General features: G+C 40.7%; 1 protein-coding gene across 15 annotated transcripts in view; it reads right to left on the bottom strand.

Moving 5' to 3' along the window:
- The window catches only part of CACNA1C (calcium voltage-gated channel subunit alpha1 C), a 606859-nt gene that overhangs the window by 179636 nt on the left and 399786 nt on the right, over nucleotides 1-27437 (bottom strand). For 14 of the 15 annotated variants that reach the window (XM_025041061.1, XM_025041070.1, XM_025041069.1 and 11 more), the window contains exons 6-7: nucleotides 11101-11259; nucleotides 4469-4665 (exon numbers count right to left, since the gene is read on the bottom strand). In XM_025041061.1, the coding sequence (XP_024896829.1) occupies nucleotides 4469-4665; nucleotides 11101-11259 (356 nt within the window). The remainder of the gene's footprint in view (nucleotides 1-4468; nucleotides 4666-11100; nucleotides 11260-27437) is intronic. The other variant, XM_025041068.1, reaches the window with a different exon arrangement.

The following is a 27437-nucleotide window of genomic DNA, read 5'->3' as shown; positions in this document are numbered from 1 at the left end:
CCAAGAGCAGAGATGAGGAGCTGTTGTGTGTGTGTGTGTGTGTGTGTGTGTGTGCGCGCACGCGCGCGTGTGTGTGTGTGTGTGTGTGTGTGCATGCGCGCATGAATAAGAGAGAGAGAGTTTGGTAGCAATATCTTCTCAGCATGTCCAGACATACAGTAAGATGACAAGACAAAGTGTAGTGTTGAAAACTGACATGAAAAGTTAAAATGTTACACTTTTGTTCTCAAGGTCTCCTGCTGGACCAAAATGAATCCAGATATTATAGAAGACACTATTTGTGATTCTAAAAATATTTTCTTTATATAATTTCTCATTAAGTTTTCTTTCTAATCTTATTTTTAAGCTCAATTGCTAATTTTTTTAAGTCAGTGGAAGACCTGGTCATGTAGAAACCAGTACAAGGGAGCAATAATTGGTGTTGAGAAGGTGATCCTGATGGTGGTAGGTTGGGGTAGGACGTGAGTCCAGGAAATCATAGACCAGAGTGCTTTACTATGCCACACAGTATGCAATATTTTGGGGGGCCCTGGATCAGAAAGGCATTGGGTGAGCAGAGGTCAACAGAATCCTCTTGATGAAGAATTATTCAGGCATCTAGATTCCTAAAGAGCTTGAAACACGTGTTCTTACATGGTGCCTGCTCCCACAGCTGCCTCCATTTCCCACAATTCTCACATGTGATCTTCTCTGGTGGTTCAGTGGCCATGTTATTCTGTTTCCCATGAACATGGATGGAGCCATTTCAAGTGCTGGGCATGAAGTGAGCACTAAACGGATTATTGATGTTTATGCTACTTAATTATGATCTGGCTACAATGTGGAAAAGATAATACACAGAGTTTCAAACACCCTAGTCTGAGAAACATATAGATGATCTTGATCTAGCACCTTCTTATATCTTCAGGAAGGTATGGGCCTAACCCATATAAGATAAACAGTCTTGAATCATATGCAGAAGGCTAGGGATGTTCCGTTTTAAAAAAATCTGAAAGTAGAACCGCAAACCAATGATAATGCCATACGACACTGGATTCTTTCTCTCTTGGTGTTTAACTGCTTCTCAAGAAGGCCAACATTTTTACTCGATTACCTCTCCCCACTTGTTTTTAAGAGGCATAGACATTCTGAGAGTAAACAGAGAGGCTTTGGTTTACGAAGCCGTTTCCCAAGGAAACCACACCTGGGTTTTGCCTTGGTTTCCAAATCCCTGTACCCTGTCATCTGCAGACCTCTAGAACATGGCACTAGGTACAAGAAACGTTTTAAGCTAATCATTTAGCTGATTGGGGCCTCCACCTAGTGTATGCCCAATAGCCTTAATAGCTGAGGAAATACTTAAGTTTTATTTAAGACTTGATTTTATCTTTAATTTGATTTTACTTAACTTTGATTTTACTTTTAGTCCATTAACTCTTCCTAATCATAACAATGGGATGAAATAATTGGTATCAGAGAAAAAGAGAAATACTCGATATTTTCCATAGCAGGAGGCAGCAGTCTGCTGTTTGCTACTGGCGACCTCCCAAGTCCTTTCTATCCCAGGCAATATTTAGTGATTGAATCAATTGCTCCTTCAGTACTCTGATGACCTATTTTCTCCCCAGGAACACCTAACTAGCTGTTTGGTGGTTCAGAATGAACCCAGCTCTGGGTTTCCATTCATTGCCATACTTGAAAATCTGGGTTGTTCTGTCCTGCATTCTCTAGACTTGTCCCTTGGACTTGAAGGGAAATGCATTCTTCTGAGTAGAAGATTCTACTTCAAGTTCCATGGAAACTATCTCTCCAGACTGGTTCAAATCCAGGGCATCAAAAAAGCACCATGCAGATTCAATAGGTTAGAATTCTAGGGGTTTTCAAACTCCAGCTTGAACATCAGAATCACCTGGGGAGCTTTTTCAAAATGCAGGTACTGGGGCCTAACTTTGCAGATTCTAATTCAATGGCCTGGAGGGAAGTCTTGGCATGGTTATATTTAGAAATCTCCATGTTTTATACTAAAGCACATTGAGATTTGAGAGTCTGTGGGTTTAGAGATACAAGCCTAGAGGCAAGGAGGAGGAATGCTCAAGTTGGAGAAAGGAAGAGGGAAAGATAGGAAGGAGGAGGAAAGAAATGGCCATAGAAAGGTCAATGTAATTAGAGAAATTGTCTGAAAGCAGGAGCATTGGGCTGGGAGGTGCTTCCATCATAGATACCCAAGTACAAGGCTCTGTTTCAGCTTTAGGTGTGTCTGTGTATGTGTGTGCACGTGCACACACACACACACATACACAGACACACACTCACAGCCATTTCAGACAGGTGCTGGGAAAATCAGAGAGAGAGAGAGACATGTCCCATGAGTCTGGGATTGTTTCTTCACCTCTGACACTTTTTCCATTTCCAGCCTGAGCTCTATAACATAAACCCCAGGGGAGAAAGCACAACACAGCTGCTGAAAATTGGTAGTTGCATTTGTGTGCTTCTTCTCATTCCCTACTCTGGCTGTCAGAATGACAGAATTTCTTTGGGTCACATCTGGCTGGTGGGGTATCAATGACTTGTGGTGGGGGAGAGGGAGGGAGTGATAAAAGAAGATCACAAACATACATCAGGGCCATCAGTAAAGTAAATTATACCTATTCCCCCCAACCCCACACCCATCCACCCACTGCCACCCTGCCCTCAATTTGCTGCCATGGAAGGCGTTTCCATAGCAACTTAAAGCATGGGTTTGAAGCTCACATGATGAGGTTCCAAAGCACAGTTCCATACAGTCATACGTTCATGGCCCATGGGCAAAAACTGCTCATTTGCAGAATGGTGCCTTTATCCTTGGCTGGCTGGAGGGATCCACTCAAGGCACTAGGACCAGTTAGGGCCACTTGGGAATTTGATCAGCTTTGCTAATGAAATAAATTTGCCTAAGTATAATAAGTTGAATTCCCTCTCTGTACAAATTATTTAAAATCAGTTCTTATTCATTTCAGTTTGAAGGAGGGGTGATGTGATTTAACGTGACTTTATTGAACATAAAGGATACTTCTTTTGAAAGTATCACAACACAGCAACTCTTTCGTGTCCCAGGCTCGTTGTACCATCGTTATCTAGTTTGGATTTAGTGTGTTTCCCTAGACCAAGCTCTCAGCCTGAACTGGATGTTTTTTATGTCTGAATCCTCAGTACCTAAGAGCACCCCTGGCATGCAAAGAATGCTCAATAAATGTTTGCTAGGCACAAGGTACTCAGGCAAGTTCCAAGTAGTCATTTGAGTACAAATTTCATAGCAATTTTAGCATGTCGACTATAACATAAAAACCCAGAAAGAAGGTTTTTGAGTCAATAGAACATGGTGCTTAGAAATCCCCTGTATCACATCTCTATGTTGTTACAAAACTTTTCTGATTCAGTAGGAAGTCAACACCTCTCACAGCACTAGTTCCTTTCCATCTGGCAGCTCCGCTGGTGGTAAGGCATTCCACTTCCCTCTCACTCTCTCCCGCTTTGTGTGTAGAGACTGTTCCTGAAGCAGGCTCTTATATTGTTTTCAGGATGGTCAGATAAATTTGACTATTTGCAAAACGCTGGGTGAAATGGTATTTTCAAGAATGGCAACAAGCATTTTTTCCCCAAATGCTAGAGAACAACATTGGATCCTGGCAAATCATTTCTCATGCTGAAGTAGGAGATACTACACAGAATTATGTTTTTCTTTTGGAGTTTTTACAAATAATAGACTTGACTCTGCCAAAATGGAGACAGCTCAAAAATGGTGTGTCTATTTGCCTATGGGACAAGCTGTACAAAAATCTGGCACATCAGCAGCTCAAAGGTTGGCAAAGTAGTGTTGGCTGCTGGATAATAAAAGGGGCATCTTTAAAGTAAAAGACTTACTGTTGATTGGTTGACACTTAACTATTACTTCTAAATATGAATCACATAAACAGCAGAGTGTTTTGTTAGCAGTGAAAATATAGCAATGTATTTGATGGACTATTTGATGGATAAAGTGAGATTAACATGAGAAATAAAAACATAATAGCATGCCGTAATACTATATAATTCAATAAAAATAGTTTCTTTTTAGACGACCAGGCCTGTCTTTCCTTTTTAGCCCTAAAAATTAATAACTGTGTCCTCTAGCTCTCTTTTGGGGACAGAAACAAGACAAGGATAAGAACAGAAGAAACCCGACAGTGGGAGAGGAGGGAATGGAATCCTCAGAGCATCGGCGGCATGCCAGTGCTTCTCACTACAATAGGACACACTAAAAGACAGCATTTCTCTTAGGCTGGTGGGCAGAGAGAGACTCATTAGGGTGAACATTTCATGCTTTGTTTCTCAGAAAAGACCTGGAAGAAATCAAAGACATTCATCAACCTCTCCACCAAAATCATGTATGGGGTGGATGAACAAGGAAGATGTTGAGGGAAGGCTCGCAGCTTTCTGGACTCCCTGCCTCTATCCATCTCGAGCTACGTACCCAGTACAGCACGTCTGTCCAGCCCTCCATGGTGATGCACTGGAACACTGTCAACATGGCGAAGGCAAAGTTGTCGAAGTTGGTGATGCCGTGCTTGGGCCCATCCCACCCGGGCTTGCACACAGTACCATTCTGGCACTGCCGCCCGTGGCCCGTTTCCAGAGCACAAGGGGAAGGATCATCTTCTGCTGGAACATCTTAAATGGCCAGAGGAAAAGAGAAGGAAGCAGAAGGGAGGGAAAGAAAGAAGGAGAGAGGAGTTAGAGAGGAAAGTGATAGGATAAGGTTGATGTAATAAGCAAAACAGCCACAGCAACAATAATGTAGAACAAATTTTCATTAGTTCCCCTTATGTGAATTAAAAAACATAAGTAACTAGTATTTATTTAGGGCTGATATTGATTTAGAAGTTCAGTACTTTCAACTAATTGTTATAAAACCGTACTTTAAGCCTAGTAATTGATTTCAAAGACGGTAGAGTTATTGCACATTCTGTTGTAATATATCAGCATCACAGTCAAGTGGCCAATGAAAGAAAACGATGGCAATGCAACTACTTTGAGTGGAAAATGACAGAAAATCCACATTTCCTTTTTTTGATGGTAAAGTAACTATGGACGTTTCCCTTGTAATACCAGAGTTTAGAGTGAGGGTAATATTGGTTGGATGACTCTTTCACATAATTAGCCAACAGACCCCATCCAGAAGCACTTTCTGACTATATGATACATTACGTGATACATTACCAGGGATGCAAAACACTCTGTAGTGGAAGCCTTATAGAGATGAAGGATAGAAATAAATTCTGACTGTAGGGGAAAAGTATCAACTGCAGCAGTCTTTATTACAACCGCTGAGCACAAGCACCACTGACTGATGCAGGTCTTGTGGAACCTGGAAGCACTGCCCTTTGCTCTCTGGCATTACTACCTTTCAGAAGAAAAGAATCATTTTCTGAACTCTACTCGAGACAGAATGGCAGTGGGTGACAGGCAGAACATTTGATAGGTATCAATGGGGCTTTTTCAGGAAACAGTATAACATATCTACTGTGCCTGGAGACAGTGCTTGGGCTAATTCTACATGCTGGGAAGAGCTACTAAAAAATTAATGAGTTGAGATGAGGTTTATATTTTTGGTGTGGAGATCATTAGTAAATTTAAATAAGACTTGACTGATCTAAGAATTTCTATTACGGTAAAATACTGAGAAAGTCTTGGCCCCAGCTGTGGAAGCTAATAGTGTAGAAATCACAGAAGTCTGTGAAATTAAGGACATTGTCTCATGCTTATAGAAAGTAACAGTAATAAACAGGATAGACCTTAGTTTTAACAAACAAATGCTTGCCTCTAACAACAGTGAAAATATGGCCTCTGAGAGAGAATTTGCTTGTAATTCTTCATCAAGAGATATTTTCTTGTTTCACATGTATCAAAACATTCACAAGTATCTAGTATTTCTGTACTAAAGACTGTTGGTTGTTTCTCAGTTTGTGGCTTCAAATTTAAAACTTCACTCCCAAGAGGAAGACAGGAAGAGAAACAATAATCTTTAACTAAGGGATAATTCTTAGGAGAATGGAGTTAAGCAGCATGGCTGAAAATATATGCAGGATTGTATCTTCTTGGCTTTTTTCTTTTACGCTCTCTTTTTAACAGCTTTATTGAAATATAATTTACATGTCTTACAATCCATGAATGTAAATGTACAGCTAAATTATTTTTAGTAAATTTATATAGTCGTACAGCCATCACTACGATCCATTTTAAAACATTTCCATCACCCTCCAAAATTCTCGCGTGCCTGTTTGCAGGCAATCCCTGCTCCTGTCCCCGGCCCCTTAGCAACCAGATCTGCATTCTGTCTCTAGAGCTTTGCCTTTCTAGAAATTTCACATAAATCGAATAAAATATGTGGCTTTTCGCATCCATCTTCTTTCACTTTGCATGATATTTTTGAGGTCCATCCATGTTGTTGCACATATCAGTATAGTCTGTTCTTTCTTATTGCTGAGCTATACATTTCATTGTCTGTTTATCTCTTCACCAGCTGATGGACATTTGGGTTGTTTCCAGGTTTGGATTATTGTGAATAGTGCTGTTTCTCAGCTTATTTTTGGCCTAGTATTTCAGGTTGTATGTGGGCTTTGTGCATGACCAAGGTGTAAAGGCCTACATCACTGGTTCCTGAGCTGTGTGAGGGAATGACAGTGTCTGTACCATTTCCTGACTCCGGGTGCTAGCTCCCAGGAGGGCTCCATTCATGTAGCTAAACTTTAGCCAAATTTTTGTGACTTTTGAAATCTTTGGATATTCGAATGTGAGCTTAAACAATGGGAGCCTATAAAAGGTGGGAAATTAAAAAATGAATCCCAAACCTAAAGAATTTTTTAAAAAGTGGATAAGTACCTAAAAATTTGAGAGTTGAGAGACTGGAAAACCAAAAACCAAATAGATCATAAATTTTGTTGGGTTCTCAGCTGTTCTAATGATGGCTTTCTAGAGAGATGTAGTCAGTCATTGTGATAGAAGTGCTGGAATAATATAAAAGATGGGACAAAAAGAGAAGGTGAAAAAAAACAGAGGGAAAACTTGCATTTCTTTTTCACTTGTTTTGCTTTCTAGTGCAAAAAAGATGCTATTAATCTTTGTATTGTGACTGCTAATCTGACAGCTCTCCCTGCATTCTCAATTCCTGAAATAGGCAGGAATAAGGAAAAAGTGCAGGTTGCCAGAGTGAGTTCCGAGTGTCCTCAAGGAAGAAAAACCCATTTTGGGGTTTTACAAATATATGTTGAAAATAAAATGGCATCAAGGGGAAGTGATCTCATTAATAAAAGAGAAAAGGATGAGATTCAGAAAGATTATCTAAAGGCTCAAGGGCCACTCTGCTATTTTAAATTAAATCCATCTTGAACAACAATAAAAAAAATTTGGGAACAATTAAGAAGTAGTGATGATCTGGTAAAAATAGGTATCTATAAAAAGCACTAAAAGGAACACTTGAAAAATATGAACACATGCAAATCAGCAGGTCCTTGTGACATGAACTGGAGGGTGAGGGGAAATTAGTTCTAATGTGAAAATGTGTTGGTGCAGAGTCATGAAGTCCCAGGGGGAAAGTGGAAACATAAAGTAGGAGGAAGGAACAAAGCAACGTGGACCCTATGTTTTAAACAGAAGTAAAGAGGGGTAAGGTCATTCTGGAAAGTCCAAATTAACTCTGCGGTGAAATAGTGGAGGCAAAATTAGGAGAGATTTTAGAAATGCAGTCAATACCAACAAGACCATGAAATCCTGGGAAGAGAGCCAGTTAGGGGTTCCAAGGAGAAATACCAAAGACCAAATAAATTACTTTTTAGGACCCAACTTTAAGGAATGAATTGAATGAAAGTGATTTCATTTCTAGGTTTTAGCCAACCCATTCTTTGCCAGTCTCAGGGGTAATTATTGTGCTTGGGAGAGCTATTCAGAGTGACCTGGCTGGGAGCACCATCAAACAGATGGGACAACCAGAAACAAAAGGTACTGGCATATGGTGATGTGGAAGATCGAGGAAGGCGCCTTCCAGATGCCTTGGGGGTTGGGGAAACATTGACTCTTTTGAGACCACCTCTCCAGGGAACTGGAAAGGCAGCCTAGAGGCAGAATAATGGTTCACCTGGCCAGTTCAGGAGATTTTTAAAATAGATTTTATAGGAAACATGGATTAAAATACAATATATTCTAAAATATAGGCACATAACATTCAGTCTGAAAAATAATCTCAAAGTGTAAAAAGAAGAATTTGATGTAAATTCCATTAAAAATTCTAAGAAGGGCTCACAAGCAATTTTGTATCATGTAAGTTTGCAGACAAATATGGTAATTCAATCCAAAGCCTGAAATTAAAAAAAAAAAAAAATTACCCATTCCAAAGGTGGTACAAAACTCTCCAAAACACATGGAGACTGGTTTCAAAGACTACTGTTCTGGTCTTCTACTCAGTGGCTGCATTGAGTATGTCCAGATTCCTATACATTTTTTTCTCCTCATCAGTATTAGTCACTGTGTGGGTGGAAGAGGCCCTGATGACAGCTGTATTGTGTTCTGTTGGGTAATGGAGTGGGTCCCTGGATTGTCATCAGATGTCAGGTTCAGGAAGGAGGAGATAAGTGAACTCCTGATTGCAGTGTTGAGAGGAAAGGCTCCCGCAGCCAAGTGTCCTTGGTCTCTCTTCCCAGCAGCGAGTCTGGTTCTACACAGAGAATGAGGTCACCTTCCTGGTGGAGCTGGCATGGCTCCTCTCTCTGGAACACTTCTCTCGGCGTCTGTCCTCTGACACCCTGGCTCCCAGAGCTAATGGTCATTTCCATGATGGGAGCCACCTTCCCTTCTGAACTTCTGGGGTGAAGGTAAAACCCACAATATAAGTAATCTGATGTGCCTTTTGGTGGGAAGCAGGCGACCTCCCAGATACTTTTCCTGGTCCTATTTACCATCAGAGATGGACAATAATATGGTCCTAAATTGGACATTGCAATTGGTGAGGCCAGTTCTGGTCTTTATTCTAAAAGTAGGGAGGCTACTTAAACTTTTATCAGGCCCGACGTGGCTGTTTCACCAGACCGTCCAGCTATGACATGGAGGAGAGTGTCTTATCCTGTGTCTAAGGCCTCAACAAAGCCCACTGACTTCCAACCGATGTTCAAGGTTGCTTGTTAGCATAGGCCCTTAGAGGATCCTACCACCAGTAGGAAATACACTTTTGCTATTTTCCCAGCAGGATGATAGAAGCCATGTGCAGTTTTGGGAACACTGGTCCTTCGCTAAGTGGTGCACAGACGCTGGGTCACAGGGCAGGATTGCCATCTGTGGCTCTATGGCAGAATTCCACCATTTCACTCTCCCCCACTTGGTATGCTGTTGGTGAGAGCCACACTTTCACCCCTACCGCTGAATGGATGGGGGTCTTTGAGACTCAGCATCCCAGTGACTGCCTAAGGAGTTTGGGTCAAACGGATCATTGATCACTTCGATACAACTGCATAAACTTTAGATACACTATAGCCAGCTCTTCAGAAGGACTTAGAATGAGCTCCAACAAAGACACACAATTAAATTTATAGGTTTGAGGCTAGCTACAGATCCAAGTGTACATAAAGATTTTGAATTCAAGGGAAAATATTATTTATTGTATTATTTAGTATTTATTTAAGCAAGTCCTAGAACCTCAGAATTTCAGCTAAAGGCAAGACCGGTTTGTTCCAATATTAAAGAGTTTCTATTTTTTAACATGATAGTTTATTTTATACAATTACGACTCAAATAATTTGGAAATTCTCTCTAGAGTGGAAAAAATGGTCTTTTCTTAAACAGACTCTTCATCAAAAAAGGAAAAACAACAGTGTGAGTCTGTGATTATAGGTTTATAGCTTTTGTTCGTTTATTTGAGACAGTGGCCATGTGGCAGTGTCCTAGATATCTTTCAAATACCCAATATATCCAGTCAAATCAGATCACCCGTATCGGGTAACCCATTTTGGTTTCTGAATACGAATCACCCATTTCACTCTTCATTGTATTTATGCTGTCCCCCGTCAGCTTCCCAAAGCAAGAGGGGTCAAATTGAGTTTAATTCCTGGGCTGAGTGGAAATGAGAAGCAATAGATGGAGAGAAATGAGGTATCTTTTAATGCTTCAGACCTGCTCCCCTTTCTTCGCCAAGATGCCGAAAACTGATGAAAGATGTTCTTTGAAGAAAAAAATCACACAAATTTGACATTGCTAACCCCTTTGGGGGAATATTTTTTTCAAAAAGCCTTCTCAATTTCTGTTTAAATGTTTTTTTTAAAGGTCAAGCTGAGATTTTAGTAACTTAAGATAGCAGTTTGCAGCATATTCCATAAGCCAAACTCTAGACCTACTCAAGGAAGCGCTTAATGAGCCAGCATTGCTTGTTAAATATATCGATTTATGGAAGGAACATGGAGAGAGGTCTCTAAAAGAAAGGACTGCGAAGTCATGAGGTAGAGCAAAACCTCCTTGAGGAAAAGAAGTTTCACTGCTGGCAAGGAGGTGATTCCATGCCCGCCACCTCATCCTACCCTGAGATAGGGGCCAGTGGTTCTGCCTATGAATGGAGAAGCAGAAAACATTAAGAGCAGAGAAGTTGGGGTCAGCGCCTAAGGATGAAAAGAACCCAATGTCATGATGGGAGAGCCTGCTGGCTACAGGCTAAGCTGCTTTCCTGAAAGGGCTTCTCATGACAAGCAACACTAAAGGATTAATGGAGCGAAGATCCACACAGTCACTAGGTTAGCTCTGATTCTTAAATTAAAATATTCAAGGTTGGCTAAGTGATGTTTCTCGAATTGTACAGCTCATTTAAACAGTGTTTTAATAATGCTGGACAAAGTTTGCATTTTACATAGTTTTAACAGAGATCTGTTTTAGTAAAAACAAAACTACTGAGAGAAAGAGAATAGTAATCTCTGCCTCTCACTTAACCATGGTATGGAAACATGAGCACTGGAATAAAGGGGGCCTACCCAGCACCCCTGCTGATATGGTGGCAGTGTACCCAGCTGGAGGGAAAGTCGTGATGAGACAGTGAAGCTTCTCGAGAGGTGGCCACTCAGTGTCTTCCCTTACCTGCTATACCCTCCTGATTGTAGCAGGTCTTATGCATCTTCCCCATGAAGAGCTCTAGGCCGATGATAGCATAGATGATGATGACAAACAGCACTAGCAGGGCGATATGCAGCAGGGGGACCATGGCCTTGATGATGGAATTCAGGACCACCTGGAGACCTACAACGACAAATGATAGCAATAATAGTGAGAACATCCACATCAACGTGCTGTCTTTGATCTACGTGCTGTCTTTGATTCCATACTGACACAATCTCATGCAATCTTCTTAGCACCTCTACCAGTAATATATCACGAGCTCCATTTTTTAGATGAAGAAACTGAGTGACAGAGTGGGAATCTAAATTGAGGTTGGCCTGACTCCAAATCTCTCTTGGAGGTACATCCAAATGAAAGGACTGGCAGAGGCTATACTTCCAAGGGGAAGAACATGTTGTTTCATCCAGAACTACCCAATTTTCTAATATCCCATCTTAGAGACAACTTAGCATCTTTTTCTCTACATTTTATTATAGACAGGGCTTGCTTTTACTAGAGCCAGCCATGCAAAGACTTATTGGTTACTCAAGAGCCTATGGCTGACCCATATGCTATAAAACAAATCAGCCTGGTTGTACAGCATCAGGGAGGGTGGGACTTCCTTTGCTGAAACTGACACATACTCCCAGGATATACCTGGGTAGTGTGACCTGTGTGAGAGGTCTGAGGAAATAGCTCTGAAAGCATCTTCTCTGGATTGCATGAATGGACCTCTCTTCCTACAGATTTCTGACTAGGCCACCTTCCCTTAGCATCTGAGTCTGAAGAATATGAGAGTCTTCCATTCAAAAACTGCATTGAAGGGAGTTGGTGCTTAATGGGTACGGAATTTCAGTTTGGGAAGATAAAAAAAGTTCTAGAGATGGATGGTGGTGGTGGTTGCACAATGTGAATGTACTTAGTGCCACTGAACTGTACAATTAAAAATGGTTAAAATGGTAAATTTTGATATGTATATATGACAATAAAAAAAATTTAAAGTACCTAGATCTCTTCAGGAAAAAAAAAAGAGTAAATGATAAACCTTATTTAGCCCATAGGTCTTGTCAGTGCACCCCAAATGTCTGCAAGTCTCTACTGTTGTCTTATGGGAAGGAGGACCCCCTTACTCATAAACTCAACCATAAATAACACACCAAGAATGTTTCCTGTTTAAAGGAGATGTCGCAAGCTTTCATTTACAAGTGGTGGAGAGGTAGTCACTAGCAAGTCACCCCAGATTACCCCTAGTCTCAAGAAAGCTTTCTGTCAAAAGTGAGCACACCAAGTCTTCATATCCTAAGAGAGATGTGGGGGAAGGGCAGCAGTGCAGAAAATCTTCTTGGGGCCCACCTTTGACATGCATACGACAGGATGCCTGCCTCTGAACTACACCACATAGGGCACGTTTAGTGCTGCTGTCTGACTTACTCACCACAGATATCCTTCTAGTTCTCTGTGTATCGGGAGCTTCATCTTTGTATTCACCCACTGCCTTCTGCCCTGGGTAAACAAAGGCTGGGTCACCCTCTCCCCAGACCCCAGGGCAGTAACTGGCACTTTGTGATCTGGTGGAGTGGCTTTCACAAGGCTAATTAGAAGAATTCTCCCCAGCTATTAAGCCAAGCTGGGCAGAGAAAAATAAATAAATAAAGGAAGGAAGAGAAGAGCTAGAATAATTTTACCTGCGAATTAATGAGAGTGCTTTGCAGCCTCCCATTAGAACAAGATGTTTTCAGATCCAAATGATTCCATTAATTAGCAAGTTGTACACACATTAGTGTTAAAGTATGCGAAGCCACGAGAAAGTTGAAAACTGAACTGCAAAGCAGGTTTCAGAGGTGTCTGCTGTGGGGAGAATGCACTAAGTGCTGCTTGCAGAAGAGGGAGAGAAACCCCTGAATCCGGGCTCCACAGGCCACGAGGGAGCTTTGTCATCAGGCCTTCAGTGCCACTGTCTCAGACGGCAATAAAATGGTGGGAGACACAGGATGGGAAACTCTCCTCTATGCCACAGCCAGAGGGTCTGCTCTTAGGATAAAGATCAGAATCTTTCCCATGCCCAATGAGGCCCCGTGGAGTCCGGCTGGTCCCCCTTTCCACCCACTTCCATCCTCTGTCCCTCACTCTCTGGACTCCTAGCCAAACAGCTTTTCTTTTGGACTTAAATATGCCATACTTCCTCCTACCAACCAGCCGTCAGAAATGTTATTGCCTCGCTGGAACACTTCTCCTTAGTTCCCTCCTACTTACCCTTTGGCTCTCAGCCCAAGCATCTCTCTTCCTGGGGATCCTTCCCCAGGCTCCCAGAACAGAGAAGTTTCCTTTCTTATATGTCTTCTTAGAACTGCTTCCTCTCCTTTGGAACATTAGTCTCAGTTTGGAATTGTATGTTCATTAAGTGCTTTTAAAAAATTCTCATCTGTCTCTCACACCGGGTTGAGTTTTGTGAAGATAGGCACTGTCCTTTTCACCATTTTATGGCTAAGACCTGGCTTGGTGCTTAGCACATGGTGGGCACTCAGTAAGTGTTTACTGAAGGAGTAACACACAATCTAAGTAAATGCTGCTGCTGTCATGGAGCACTGGGGGGCTTTGCTACAAGTCTGCTGGGCAGGTAGGGATGTGAATGGCCGGGGAGTTTCTGGGGCCTGCAGACCCAAGCAAAGACTACTGAGCAGGATGCAAAGAGGCCAAAAGGAAGTCAAAGAAGTCTTGGGGCCCTTTTCAGCAGGGATGCCACAGAATTCTTAAATAATACTCTGTTCCCCTGTCCTGATCTCGGCTGGTGGCCTCACTAGCCACCTGAGCACCTAGGCCAGATGATCCCCTAACTCCTCCCTCCAACCAGTGACCAAGTTCTGCCAGTTTGAGTCTGAAGTATTTTAGACAAGTATAAATTATTTTTACTATATAAATAACATATGCTAAATATAGAGGAAATGGAAAATACTTATTATAGAAAATTGGAAAACATAGGGAAACAAAAAGGAGAGAGAAATCACCCATTATCCCATCACCCAGACATAACCACAGTTACCCTGTTGATATATATTTTGGACATTTTGGTCCATGACTCGTTTTCCTCCTCTCTATCTCCTTGGTGTTTGTCATTCCATTAACTGATCCCCCTACATTCAGTTTTGCCCGATCTTCACTCTCTACTAAAGCACAAATTGGAGTGTGTCACTTCCCTACTCAAGTCCTCTGATGATTCCCCATTGCCGACAAGTAAAACTCACCTGTTTCCTGTCACAGCCTGATCACATCTGATTCCAGTTTTCACTTTAATTCCAGCAATATACCAAACTGTCTGAACTTTTGTGGCTTCAACCCTCCCTATTTCAGCATGAGTTGTTCCCTCTACCTAGAATGTCATTCCTTGCCTAAGAGCTCCTGGAGCCTCATCTTATCTTTGCATCAATACAGTGTAGTGACTTGATGCACATAGAACTAAATCTCATTTGTAAGCACAGGTTGCCTTCAGAACATAAACCACAATGATGAAGGAATTTGAAACTATGTCATTCAATGATCTTTAGAAGGCAAAGACAAAACTCGTGGAATGAGCAAACGCACAGGCAGAGAGGGTAAAAGCAATGAATTTCACGTGACTTAAACTGCGATTTTGAGGAAGAGGAATTAGATGAATTCTGCATGACCATAGGATGGAACTAGGAACAACTAGGAAGTAGTCAGACTGATTTAGGTTCAACACAAATAAAAACCGTCCACAAAACAGACCTATGCTTTAAGAGCTAGTAGGCTCCCCCTCCTCAGGGGTATTCAAGCATTGACTAAACAAGCTCTTGGAGGAGATGCCTTGGTGGGGATTCAGCCATTGCGTAAAGGATTGTCCTGGTACACCAAAGCCTCTTACACCTTCGTTTACATGTTCTGATGATTTACTGTGGGTCACGTGCAGCTCTCCACATTCTACTTGGATAATTCCATTTCCTCCTGGTAACAACTCTGTGAAGTAGATACTATTATTAACCATATTTTACAGATAAGAGGAGTGAGTCTTAGAGATGTTCAATGGCCCATCCATGGTTATACAACTGGTAACTGGTGACATGGAGTTTAGCACCAGGTGGCCTGGCTCCAGAGCCTGTGGGCTTCACCACTGTGCTAAATGCCTCCCCATACCCTATAGACTGCGGCTCTCAGCCTCATGATCTGTGTCTACAAAGCAGTAACACATGCTCCCAACATCTGCCAGGAAAGTGCAGGAGCCTAGTCCCTGCTTCCAGGGGAGCCTAGATGTTTCCAAGGCTAGTCTCAGGAAAGGCATCTAGTTTCTGCCTGCCTTCCTCACAGCCAGCAGAAGCCAGTCTGGTGAGTGATGGCAGGGGGCCAGGATTCCTTCTCTTCAGTCCACCATGAGAATTTGGCTTTCAAGGCCTGGATGCTTAATAGCTTCTTCTTGGAACTGGCTCACAGTTGTCCCAGAAACAGCTCCTCCAGCTCAAGTTCTAATTTGGAAAACAGCAGCATTTTTCCACCCAAGTGTTCTCCACAGATGGGTCATGCTTACAGCTGATAAGCAATTGATAGGCCCTTCTTCAGGGCTGGCTGACCATGTTAGTGGAAGTAAATGGGCTCTAGATAAGCCCGGTGAAGCAACTGCTGTAAAATGCCCTGTGAATACAAGATCATTATAGGCCTACAAATACAATGATTTTATTTTCTTAGCCCGAAATCGGGATGTGAAATCTGACAAATACATGAGTACTTATGGGGACAGTAGGATAGAATATTTGGTATGAGAACTATACAGGAAAGTTTGGAACACATAGTTCCATAGGGATTAACATATAGCCTAGAAATCCAGTCTCTGCTAATTTGCATTTCATGTCAGGTGACCACCTCTTGATAAAAACTCTCAAGATGCCTGGCTGCCAGACCTTCCAGAGGGATGGGGCTTTGAGAAGCGGCATCATTAAATGCTGGGATTAGGAAAAACATAGAGATGACACTTAGTTAGCATATGTGGCTTTTTTCCCCCTCCCTCTCATTTTTGCTATAAGGCCTTCTGGACAAATGCATTCCTTCTGGGCTCAAACTTGAAAATTTCAAGTTAGGAAAGACTTCAAGATCTGCACATATAAATCATTCTATTTTTCTTAAAATATCAAGAAAAACCACAGAATCAATCATGGAAAGCAAAACCTGGTATCTGTCTTTAAGATAGTGTTGCGATTATCCTGAAAATGCCCAGGTTGACTAAAGTTGGTGCTCATACCTGTAAAGACAGTCTGCCATGATGGATGCATGGTTGAGGACACATCACGCTCTTTTGTTTTATTGAAGAGCATCCCACCCACCCTGCTTTCAGTAATGAAATATTCTGCTCTGGAACTCAGGGGTAATATCAAAATGACTTTACAAGTAAGAGCCTGAGAAAAAAGGAGAATGAAAACTTACTGGGGCTGAAAGGTCGTGTGCAGAAGTGTTATCTGATCAAGAGCTAGACCTAAGGGCTCTGTTCTTTTCATGTGAACTCTACTCCCATACTTCCGTCTTCTGAATTCAAATTTTAAGTCTTTCTAGTTCAAAATGGAAGGGTGAAAGGGAGAAATAGTTGAAGATTCCCAAATCGGAGATCTTTGCTAATGTTAGTTTGATTTCATTGTTCAGATTCATGTTGACGTATAGCGTTTTTTGTTGGTGGTTAGGAATGTACATTTTATTTCCCAACTATTCAGACTCCATTGTTCCAGACAAGCATTAGAAAAACAGTGAAAATAATCAAGGAGGCCTGATCGCAGAATCCATAAGGAAACAATGGTGAGAATCACCAAACTAGGAGAAAAGGAGTTTGGGTTTAGTGTGGTGGTGATGGATACAGTTTCTCATAGATGGAATAAAAATTTGTCAGAACAGGAAGAGGACCTTAGGATTACCTAACTCAATGACTTAATTTTCACTCCTTCAAAGGATATATGTATTGAGCTGTGTTCTATGGGACACCTGCTACATTAGGGACAGGAGATACGGTGGTGAATAAAAGGCCCTCAGGCCTTACCCTCAGTGAGCTTGTAATGGAAGCCAAACATTAATCACATAATCACACTATTGATATATGATGACAAATTCTAAGAGCTTAAATGGAACAGAAAAGGTATCATAAGGGTCCTCCTCTAGCACGTAGAGTAGAGGACGTCTTCCTCAGGAAGGGATGCTTGAGCCGCAGGCTGAACAATGAAGATGAAGAGGACCTGGCCAGATGAGTGGGCAGGAAAATGGTCTAGGCAGGGGGAGTCTGAAAGTTCTAGGTGAGGAAGGTTGCCTGGATGATTTTTTAGGCTCATGGGAGAACCACGTCTCCCATCCATCAGCTTCAAGCTTTTCCCTTGGCTTTGTTCTGCCTCTTAAACTGCTGGAAAGAGATTTGGGAAACCAGTTTACTGCTTCTGTCTGAAGTCTAAGGAAGCAGAAATCAATTCAGGAAGCTCATGAGAATGGCTCTCCTGGTAACTTCCTCACTTGTGAAATGGAGGAAATAATCCCCATCATGTACCATAGAGGAAGCAGAAGAAGGCAGAGCATTGGGCCAAGAGTCCTCTGCTATTCTGCTGGCTTTTAGGAGGCTGACTCCATTCAACTGGAGAGTTGTGGCACCACCTAAGATGTTGCCAACACAGCAAGCCTAGATGGAAAGAGATGTCCCACTAACCTCAAACCTAGAAAACATGCTTCTAAAATGGGACAGACCCCATTCCTGATGCAGTCAGTGTCTTCCAGTGAGGTTACTGGTGGTTTTGTTGCCGACTCAGGACCCTGCGGTGTGTCAGGGCTGTTGTTAAGAAGACACACCCAATGTCCAGCACTGGAGAAGATTCAGGACTGCCCTTATTAGGCCACATCTGGGAGTTTAGATAACAACTTTGTGGTTTAAGCTGGCTGTCCTTTCCTTGCAGAATGGTGGCCGTAAAAACATACTGCTTAATCCAGAGGTCTGATTAACTGAGAGGCTGGCCCCACCAAAATGAGTTATGTCTTCCATATTAACCAAATTCAAACAAAATAACAGAGTCACTACATGGTGAACCAATTTTAAGCATCTTCACCATCCTCACCTTGGGATTTAATGCTGTCTGCAAGGAATGTATTTCCATTAAAACAAGTGGTCAAGAGTATCATCTCTACCATGTCATTAAGCACCATGCTGCCTCTGGACCTCACTCATATTGGACCTGAGACACTGACTTTGTGAAAGTGCAGATGAAACACCATCCTCTCCCAGGAAGGGAATCTAGAATGAATCTTTCAGCTACTTCCTCTCTCTAAGTTTGCCCTGGCAGAAATGCTATCAGAGGCGCTCTGCCTTCCTTAATGGTATATCCAGACTACAAAAAGCTCTTCCTCTAAGGGTCAAGGTTGCCTTTCTCCAGGCCACCATAGACAATTATGCACCTCTCACTTGTGAACCTACTGAGCACCTACAAAGTACCTTGCCAGTTGCCATGGGAGGTGGGGGGAGGAAGGGCAGTACAGTGCAGTGGTTAAAGCACAGGGACTCCTGGAGCCAAATAACTGGGTTAAATCCTGGCTCTTCCACTTCTTAGTCATGTGACTCGGACAAACTATTTGACCTCTTAAAGTGAAGATGATGATAGTACCTACCTTATAAAGTTGCTGTGGGGATTAAACAAATCAATTCATGTCGAATGCTCATAGTAAGTGCCATTATTATTGTAAGCATGGTGAGGCTATCAGTGGAACTCTAAAGCAGTGAACATATTTATGAGGCATCTGGGATTTTGTCAAAATGCAGATTCTGATTTTGTTCATCTGGGGTAAGGCCTGATTTCTGCATTTCTGACCAGACCCCGGGTGATACCAAAGCTGCCGTTCTACTGACCACACTTTGGGAAATGAGGCCCTAGAGCATGCCAGTCATCCTGGAAGGCCACAACAATCTTGTCTGGCCTGGCTGAGGTCTGAGTCACTCTTAAGCAGTTACTGGATTTTCACTGGAGTGGGGCGATCCTTGTCACATCACTCTTGTCAGGTAATTTATATAATTGGTAAAGCACGTGAAGCCAACACTGGATGCAGAAAACACTACACTCTAACTGGTATGAGGGTCCTACAGAGTCATATACTAAAATTTTTATATTTATTTTTTTCTAAACACATGATCCCTGCAAAGGGGGAGACAGGGACATATACCTACATTGTGCTGCTGGGGAACAGAAGTGAGGTATGCTAGTGTCTGTCCTTCCAGTAACAATAAAAGCTATCTAACAGAGTTATGGAAGGACTCTGATGACTGTGACCCACGGCTATGACATTACAGGTAGGAGCAGCTTTACATCAGTTTTCTCTCTTGAAATGGGCCTGTATTGCATCCTCAAGGCTTACTTGTAGCCTCTGACTGGCCAATCCATGCCTTTGCAGTGGCCATTATTTTCTTTGGCTTGTTTGACACTATCGATTACTCCCTCTTTTTCAAAATTCTCTTCTCTCCTTGTCTCCATGACAGTGTACAGTTTTAGTTCTTGCAATTCCATTATTAGCTCTTTGCCTTCCTTCTTGCCTCCCTCCCTTCTGGACTTCTTTTAGTCTGAGGAATATTAAAAAGACAAAGAAGATGCAGTCCCTGTCTTTGAGGAGGTAGACATGCAAAGGTAGACATGGAAGCAGCTAATTACAAAAGCAGATGATAATGTTCCTAAATTCTGTCTGAAGAACTACAGAAGCATAAAGGAGACAGAGACTACCATAACCTGGAAGAGTAAGAAAAGAGTTCTCAGAGGAATGGACATGGGAGCTGTGTCACGGGGAAAGCTTCTTTCTGCCCTTTTACTCAGTTAATCTTTCACCCTTTGTGTGGTTCTTTCTAAACTCTCTCTTTCTCAGGAAATTCATTAACTTTACTCTTTCCTGAAGGCTCAATAGTCACCATCAGGTGAGTCTAAATTTGCAATTACATTTTCTTTGTCCTTTCTTTTGAGTTTAAGCCATGTGTCTCCATAAGCCTACTAGATATTTCTACTGGTTTGTCCTACCATCTCGTTATACTCAAGAAATCTAAACTTGAACTCATAGTCTTCTCTCTATTGGTCCTCACAAGACTCAAAACTTGGCAGTCATCCTTGCTCCCCTCTTCACTAATAACAGTCAATTCTTCATTCAGAGCATCTGTCGCATCTGTTCTTCCCACTGATGTTCTTACTGTCTTCTGCTTAGATTGGTAGACTGGGCTCCCTGTTTCTAGTTCCCTGCCACCCCAACCCATTCTGCACTATCACCCCATTACTCATCCTAAATTGCCCTGCTCAGAAACCTGTAGTGGTTCCAAAATAGAGGTAGACTCAAATCTCCTTCTACATGATCTGCACATAGTAGATACTCAGATTTATTTGTAGAAAGAATAAAACCAGGTTACAAGCATCAGGATAGTAGATTTCAGTAAGAAGCGTATGATTACTGTGAGTGGGAGGGAGAGCAATCTGTGGAGAGGGCCATCTTGAGAGGATCTGTGATGATGCCAGCCCAAGATGACATGTGGGGAAGGACATAAAACCCTGACCTCGCCCTCCTCTCTCCTGATGAGCTCCTACTCTGCTCACCATTGAAAAAAAAAACAACTGGAAGCCAGAGGACAAGGTAGCTTTTTGATGTAGTCTATATGGTCAGTGCCCTGGCTAGAGAGCAGAGTGGAGAAGGGCTAAGAATAGATGTGGTGGGGCAAATGGAACAAGGTAGGGAAGACAGAACAATGAGCTTAGAATAGTTTTCAAAGTATCATTGGCCTTCTATGTGCCAACATAACCATTTCATTAAACCAGGAAGAGTTACCCTTTTTGTAGGGCTTCTGAGTTTTATAAGAAGTCCCCTCATGGGGAGGTAATCAGATAAATGTCTTCTGACTCTAACTCACTAGCTAACTATGGATCCTCATCTTCCAAAGTCATACTTGACTGGAGTCTAGAAATGAATTCCTTTCTCAGCATGTGTGGTTGTAACTACCACCACCACCACCACCATCACCACCACCACCACCACCACCACCATCATCATCATCATCATCATCATCATCATGTTGTGACTACTGACCTAGACTTTCTTCTGATCAACATGAACCAGTTTGGAATGATTAGAAATTGGAGGCGAGATGAACCTCACAAATCATATTTTATGCCTTCACTTGGCTAACAGATGCTTTTAATGGTTTCATAGGCTTAATGACTTTCAAAAGAAAATAGGCCTAGAACTAGAAAGGCAGGTAATTAGTTCTCTCTTGGGCTAAAAAGTAAGTTTGTTACATTGATGGTTAAAAGTGCCTGATGCATTTTCTTACTGGAAGAGAATCTTCCTATTAAGGGCAGAAGAACTCTTGCTTGGATTGCTTTCCTGCAATCTCAAGCTTTTTTTTTTTTTTTGATATTCTTATTAAAATGTCCTTATTCATTAGAGGTTTTCATTTATTTTTAATTGAACCTTTCCATGTTAATAAATTTCTGCATCCCACAAGTGGTTCAATGAACATTAAAGGAGGGTTGTTGTCTGAGGAAAAGATGGTGGATACTCTGTTGCCTAATAAATTAAAAACGAAGAGAGTAATTAAAATATCAACCTTCATATTGAATTAACTTTTTATATTAGCAATAGGTGTTGGGATGAGAAAAATAACAGAAACCGTGATACTAGAAAAAAAATTAAATATGGCAAAATGGAGACAAGATGATTCAAAGCAAATAGCAACAATGAGAATATCAGTTCCCATTTCTTGAGGACTCAGCACATGCTGGGCACTGTGTAAAATGCTTTACGTATATCATTTCATTTAATTCTTCAACTATCTTGATAAATATAAATTAACTGAAGCTTATGTAAGACAGATAACTTGTCCAAGATTACATATGTTGTAAATTCTGGAGCTGGAGTTAAAAGTCAAGCCAAACTCAACTTTAAAGCCGCCGCTCTTAGCCAGTATCCAGGCAAAAATGTCAAATACACTATATTATTCCCTGACACTGTGTCATGGCAGATGTTGTTATTGATCATGGCCTCTTTCCTTCCGGTCCCACATGGGGCTTTACAGTTCTTCTCATCAATATGTCTCTTGTGACAACACTAATTCATCGGAAGTGATTGGATCAGATTTTGGCACCTTGTATGCCCCTTTCCTACTGGTGATACTGGTGATAAACTGTATCTTTTAGCTATGAGCAGACTAGGAAGCAGATCTCTTTTGGCACTTGCCCATGATGTGCATGCCTACACCTGAACTTTTCCTTATTTTAAAAAACTTCTTGATAAAAATTTGTGAGATATAACATACATAAAGGTAAATATATAAAAGAAAATGTTACAATTTATAATTTATCACAAAACAAATGGCTATGTAACTATCACACAGGTCAAGAAATAGAACATCATCAGTTCCACAGAAGCCCCACTCATGCCCCCTACTGGGTGGTACCCCTTCCTACATCAAGATAACCACTATATTATACTTAAGTAACAAGATAAAATATAATTCACCACATTAATACAAAAATCACAATTCTGTCAGTAGATGTAGAGAAAACTATTTCATAAAATTCAGCATTTTTCCCAGTCTTTTATATTCTTTCAGCAATTATTTCCCAGTCTTTTACATTCTTTTTTTTGTATTTCTCATTCTTTTGATTTTTTTATGTTTGATTTTCAATATTTTTCCCTGACCTCTCTACAGTTCACTAATTCTGTTTTCAGCTGTGTCAAATTTTCTTTTAAATCCATTCACTGCATTTTTCACATTTGCTATTGTATTCTTAATTTCTAAAATTTACATATGGCTCTTTTTCATATCTTCTGGTTCCTGTGGGGCCCAGTGATACAGTCTCTCTGGTCACCTGAACCAGGTGTTGCAGGGGTGCTCCTTGTGTGGGTTGTGTATGCCCTCCTGTTGCAGTTGAGCCTTGACTGTTGTTGTGACGTCAGTGGGAGGGACTGACTCTCAGGCTGACTGGCTGTGAGGAATGGCCTTGACTGTAGTGGATAAGCTATTGTGCTGAGTAGGGCAGGATATTCTTTAGCAGGGCTCTGGTGTGCCTTCAAAGTTCACACTTTGGATGTGATGTTTGTGGAGTTGGTTGGGTGGTGCTCTGGTGTGGTTTGAAGGCTGCTACTGGTGTGTTGGTTCTGGGGCCTCTTGGGAGAAGCTCTGGTGCAGGCGAAGCTCAGCTGCTGCCTGTGATCAGTACAGAGCCACCTGATAGTAGCTATAAAGTGATGTGCAGAAGGTTGCCATCTGTGCTGGGCATGGAGGCACCTGGGAGAGACTAAGATGCAAACCAAGGTTGGCTGCCACTAGTGCTGGGCTTGGGGCTGCTTAGCAAGAGGTACAGGACATGCTGAGGCCAGCCACTGCTTGTTTGGGATTTGCGAATCTTTGAGACACTTTAGGAGAGTCTGCAATGCAAGCCAAAATAGGCCATTTGTGTAGAAAAGCAGGTGGAAGAGGTTCATGCCAGGCATGCAATTTGGGTGTGTTGGGGGTCTCAGGAAATCACCAGGGCAAGGTGAATGGTGTTAACCAAGTTAATGGAATGCTCAGATTTGGTGCCTGCCTGCTCCTACTTACTCAACAAAGAAAATACTCCTTGATTGCCTGGCTCTGGTGGCCAGAGGGTCTTACATTCCTGGGTTCCACAGCATTGAAACGACTGGAAAGAATTCTTGGCAGGCTAGTACCCCCAGGGCACCACACAGACTGCAAACTGAAACATACCCTCAGTTCTCTCTGTGAGAAAGGCCTATTTATTTGTTCTGGAGCTTCAATCTGACAGGTAGACTTCAGGTTTGCCATGTATTTGAGGCTATAGATGTGCTCTCAGGCTGGTGGGTGCCATCTTGGTGCTCTCCCTTGGCTTGCTACACTAATGAGCTGATACACTAATCTGAACCCCCAATTTTTGCAACTGTCAAGCAGGGAACACCTCCAGATTGTCTGGTCTGGAGGCCAGCAGGGCTTACAACTGTGGTCCTACAAGACTTTAAAACACTTTAAAAGCTGCTACCTGAGAGTCTGGATTTCAATCAGCCTGAATATAGGTGCTGACTAAGATCCCATCCTTCGAAATACTGACAAATCAGGCTGCTTAAACAATCAAAAAGGTTAGAGAGACAACCAAAGCTAGAGCTAGGTTGAAATATAAGGTTTATATCCTACACAAGGACACTCCTTTGATACTGGGAGAGGTAGTTGTTTCCCCTAATACATAGAAACAAACACAGAGAGTTATGAAAAATGAGGTAGCAGGAGAATATGTTCCAAATGAAAGAACAAGATAAAACCTCAGAGAAAAACCTGAATGAACAAGAGATAAGTAATTTACCTGGTAAAGAATTTAAAGTACTAGTCATAAAGATGGTTACCAAACTTGGGAGCAGAATGAATAAACACAGTGAGATCTTCAACAAAGAGACAGAAAATATAAGAAAGTATCAAACAGAATAGAACCAAAGAACACAATAATTGAACTAAAAATTATACTGAAGAGTTCTGCAGCAAACTAGATGAAGTAGAAGAATCAATGATCTATAAGACAGGGCAGTGGAACCCAACTAAACAGAATTTTAAAAAGTAGAGACAGATTAAGGGACCTATGGGACAACAACAAGCAGAATAACATTTGCATTATAGGGGTCCCAGAAGAATAAGAGAGAGAAAAAGGGATAGAAAACTTAATTGAAGTAATAATGGCTGAAAACTTTCATAACCTGAAGAAGGAAACTGATATCCAGATCCAGGAAGCCCAGAGAGTTCTAAATAAGGTGAACCCCCCAAAATCCATGCCAAGACACACTATATATAACTAAATGTCAAAAGTTAAATACAAGGAGAGAATCTTAAAAGCAGCATGAGAAAAACAACATTACATAGATGAGAATCCCTATAAGAGTATCAGGAGATTTTTAAGCAGAAACTTTGTAAACCAGAAGGGAGTGGTATGATATATTCAAAGTACTGAAATGAAAAAATTTTCAACCAAGAATACATTACCTGGCAAAGTTATCATTCAGAATTGAAGGACAAAAACTTTTCCAGAAAAGCAAAAGCTAAAGGAGTTCATTAACACTAAACGACCTTACAAGAAATGTTAAAGGAGCTTTTTCAGCTGAAAAGAAAAGGCATTAATTAGTAACAGGAAAACATATGAAAGTATAAATCTCACCGTTATAGATAAATGTATATAAAGGTAGTGGATTAAACACTTATAAAGTTGGTATGAAGGTTAAAAGACAAAAGTAGTAAAAATGACTATAACTACAGTAATCAGTTAAAGGGACACAAAATAACAAGATGTAAAATGTGACATCAAAAACATAAAACAAGGCATGGGGGAGTAAAAATGTAGAGTTTTAGAATGCATTCAAATTAAGTTGCTAGCAACTTTAAAAACTGTATACATATCCTTTAACTGAATATATATATATATACTATGAGCCTCAGAGTAATCACAAAGCAAAAATGCATAGTAGATACACAAAATAAGAAAGAATTGTAAGCATAACACTAAAGAAAATAATCAAAGAAAAAGGGAAGAGAGTAAGAGAAAAAAGGAACAGAGGAACTACAAAACAGCCAGAAAAAATTCAACAAAATGGTGATAAGTATATAACCATCAATACTTACATCGAATATGAAAGGACTAAATTCCCAATCAAAAGACAGAGTGGCTGAATGAATAACAATAAAAAACAAACAAACAAACAAAAAATAAAAGCAAAAAAATTAAGATCCATCTATATGCGGCCTTTAAGAGATTCACTTTGGATGTAAGAACACACAGATTGAAAGTGAAGAAATAGAAAAAGATGTTCCATACAAATGGAAACCAAAGGAAAGCTGGGGTAGCTATACTTATATCAGACAAAACAGACTTTAAACAGACCATAATAAAAGACAAAGAAGAGCATTACATAATGATAAAGGTGTCAATCCAATGACAGGATGTAACATTTGTAAATTTTAATGCACTCAACACAAGAGCACAAATATGTAAAGTAAAAATTAACAGACCTAAAGGGAGAAATTGACAGCAATGCAATAATAGTAAGAGTTTTAATATCCCACTTACTGGATTCTTATCCAGAGAATCAGTAAAGAAACAATGGCCTTAAATTACAATATTAGATCATATTAATTTAATAGATATAAGGAGAACATTCTATCCCAAGCAGCAGAATACAAATTCTCCTTGAGTGTACATGAAACATTTTCTAGGAGAGACCACATGTTAGGCCACAAAACAAGTCTCATTAACTTAAGAAGATTGAGATCATATCAAACATCTTTTTTGACTACAATGGTATGAAACTAGATATCAATTATAAGAATAAAACTGGAAAAATCACAAATATGTGGAGATTAAACAACATGCAACTGAAAAACAAACAGGTCAATGAATAAATCAAAGGAGAAATTAAAGAATACTTTGAGACAAATAAAAATGGAACTACAACTTACTAAAAGCTATAGGATGCAGCAAAAGCAGTTCTAAGAAGGAAGTTCATGTGATACAGGCTCAACTCAAGAAACAAGAAAAATCTCAAATAAACAATCTAACTTTACACCTCAAGAAACTAGAAAAAGAAGAATAAAAATACCCTAAAATTAGTGAAGGAAGGAAACAAAGATCAGAGCAAAAAATAAATGAAATGAGAGACTAAGAAGACAATAGAAAAGGTCAATGAAACTAAGAACAGGTTTTTTGAAAAATAAATTGACAAATGTTTAGCTAGACTCACCAAGAAAAAAAGGAAGAGGGCTCAAATAAATAATATCAGAAATAAAAGAGAAGTTACAACTGATAACACAGAAATACAAAGGACCACAAGAGAATATCAACAAGTATATGTCGATAAATTGGACAACTTAGAAGAAATTGATAAATTCCTAGAAACATACAGTCTTCCAAGACTGAATTATGAGGAAACAGAAAATCTGAATAGACCAATTATGAGTAAGAAGATTGAATCAGTAATCAAAAACCTCCCAACAAACAAAAGTCCAGGACCAGATAGCCTCACTGGTGAATTCTACCAAACATTTATTTTATTATTTATTTAATTTATTATTTTTTTTTGGTAACATTGGTTAACAAAATCCAGTAAGTTTCAGGTGTACAATTTAACAGTAAAGCATATATATATTGCATTGTGTGTGTACCTCCCATAGTTAGATTTCTTTCTGTCACCACATATTTGACCCCTTTTACCCCATCTACTTCCCTCCTCTCCCCTCCTCTCCCACCCTCTGGTAACCACTAGTCTATTGTCTATGTCCATGAGTCTCTGTTTGTTTGTCCTGTTAG

Source organism: Pteropus alecto, unplaced genomic scaffold (genome assembly GCF_000325575.1).
Source record: "Pteropus alecto unplaced genomic scaffold, ASM32557v1 scaffold76, whole genome shotgun sequence".
Taxonomy (NCBI): domain Eukaryota; kingdom Metazoa; phylum Chordata; class Mammalia; order Chiroptera; family Pteropodidae; genus Pteropus; species Pteropus alecto.
The sequence above is the reverse complement of the archived record's forward strand: the minus strand, read 5'-3'. Positions and strand labels throughout refer to the sequence as shown.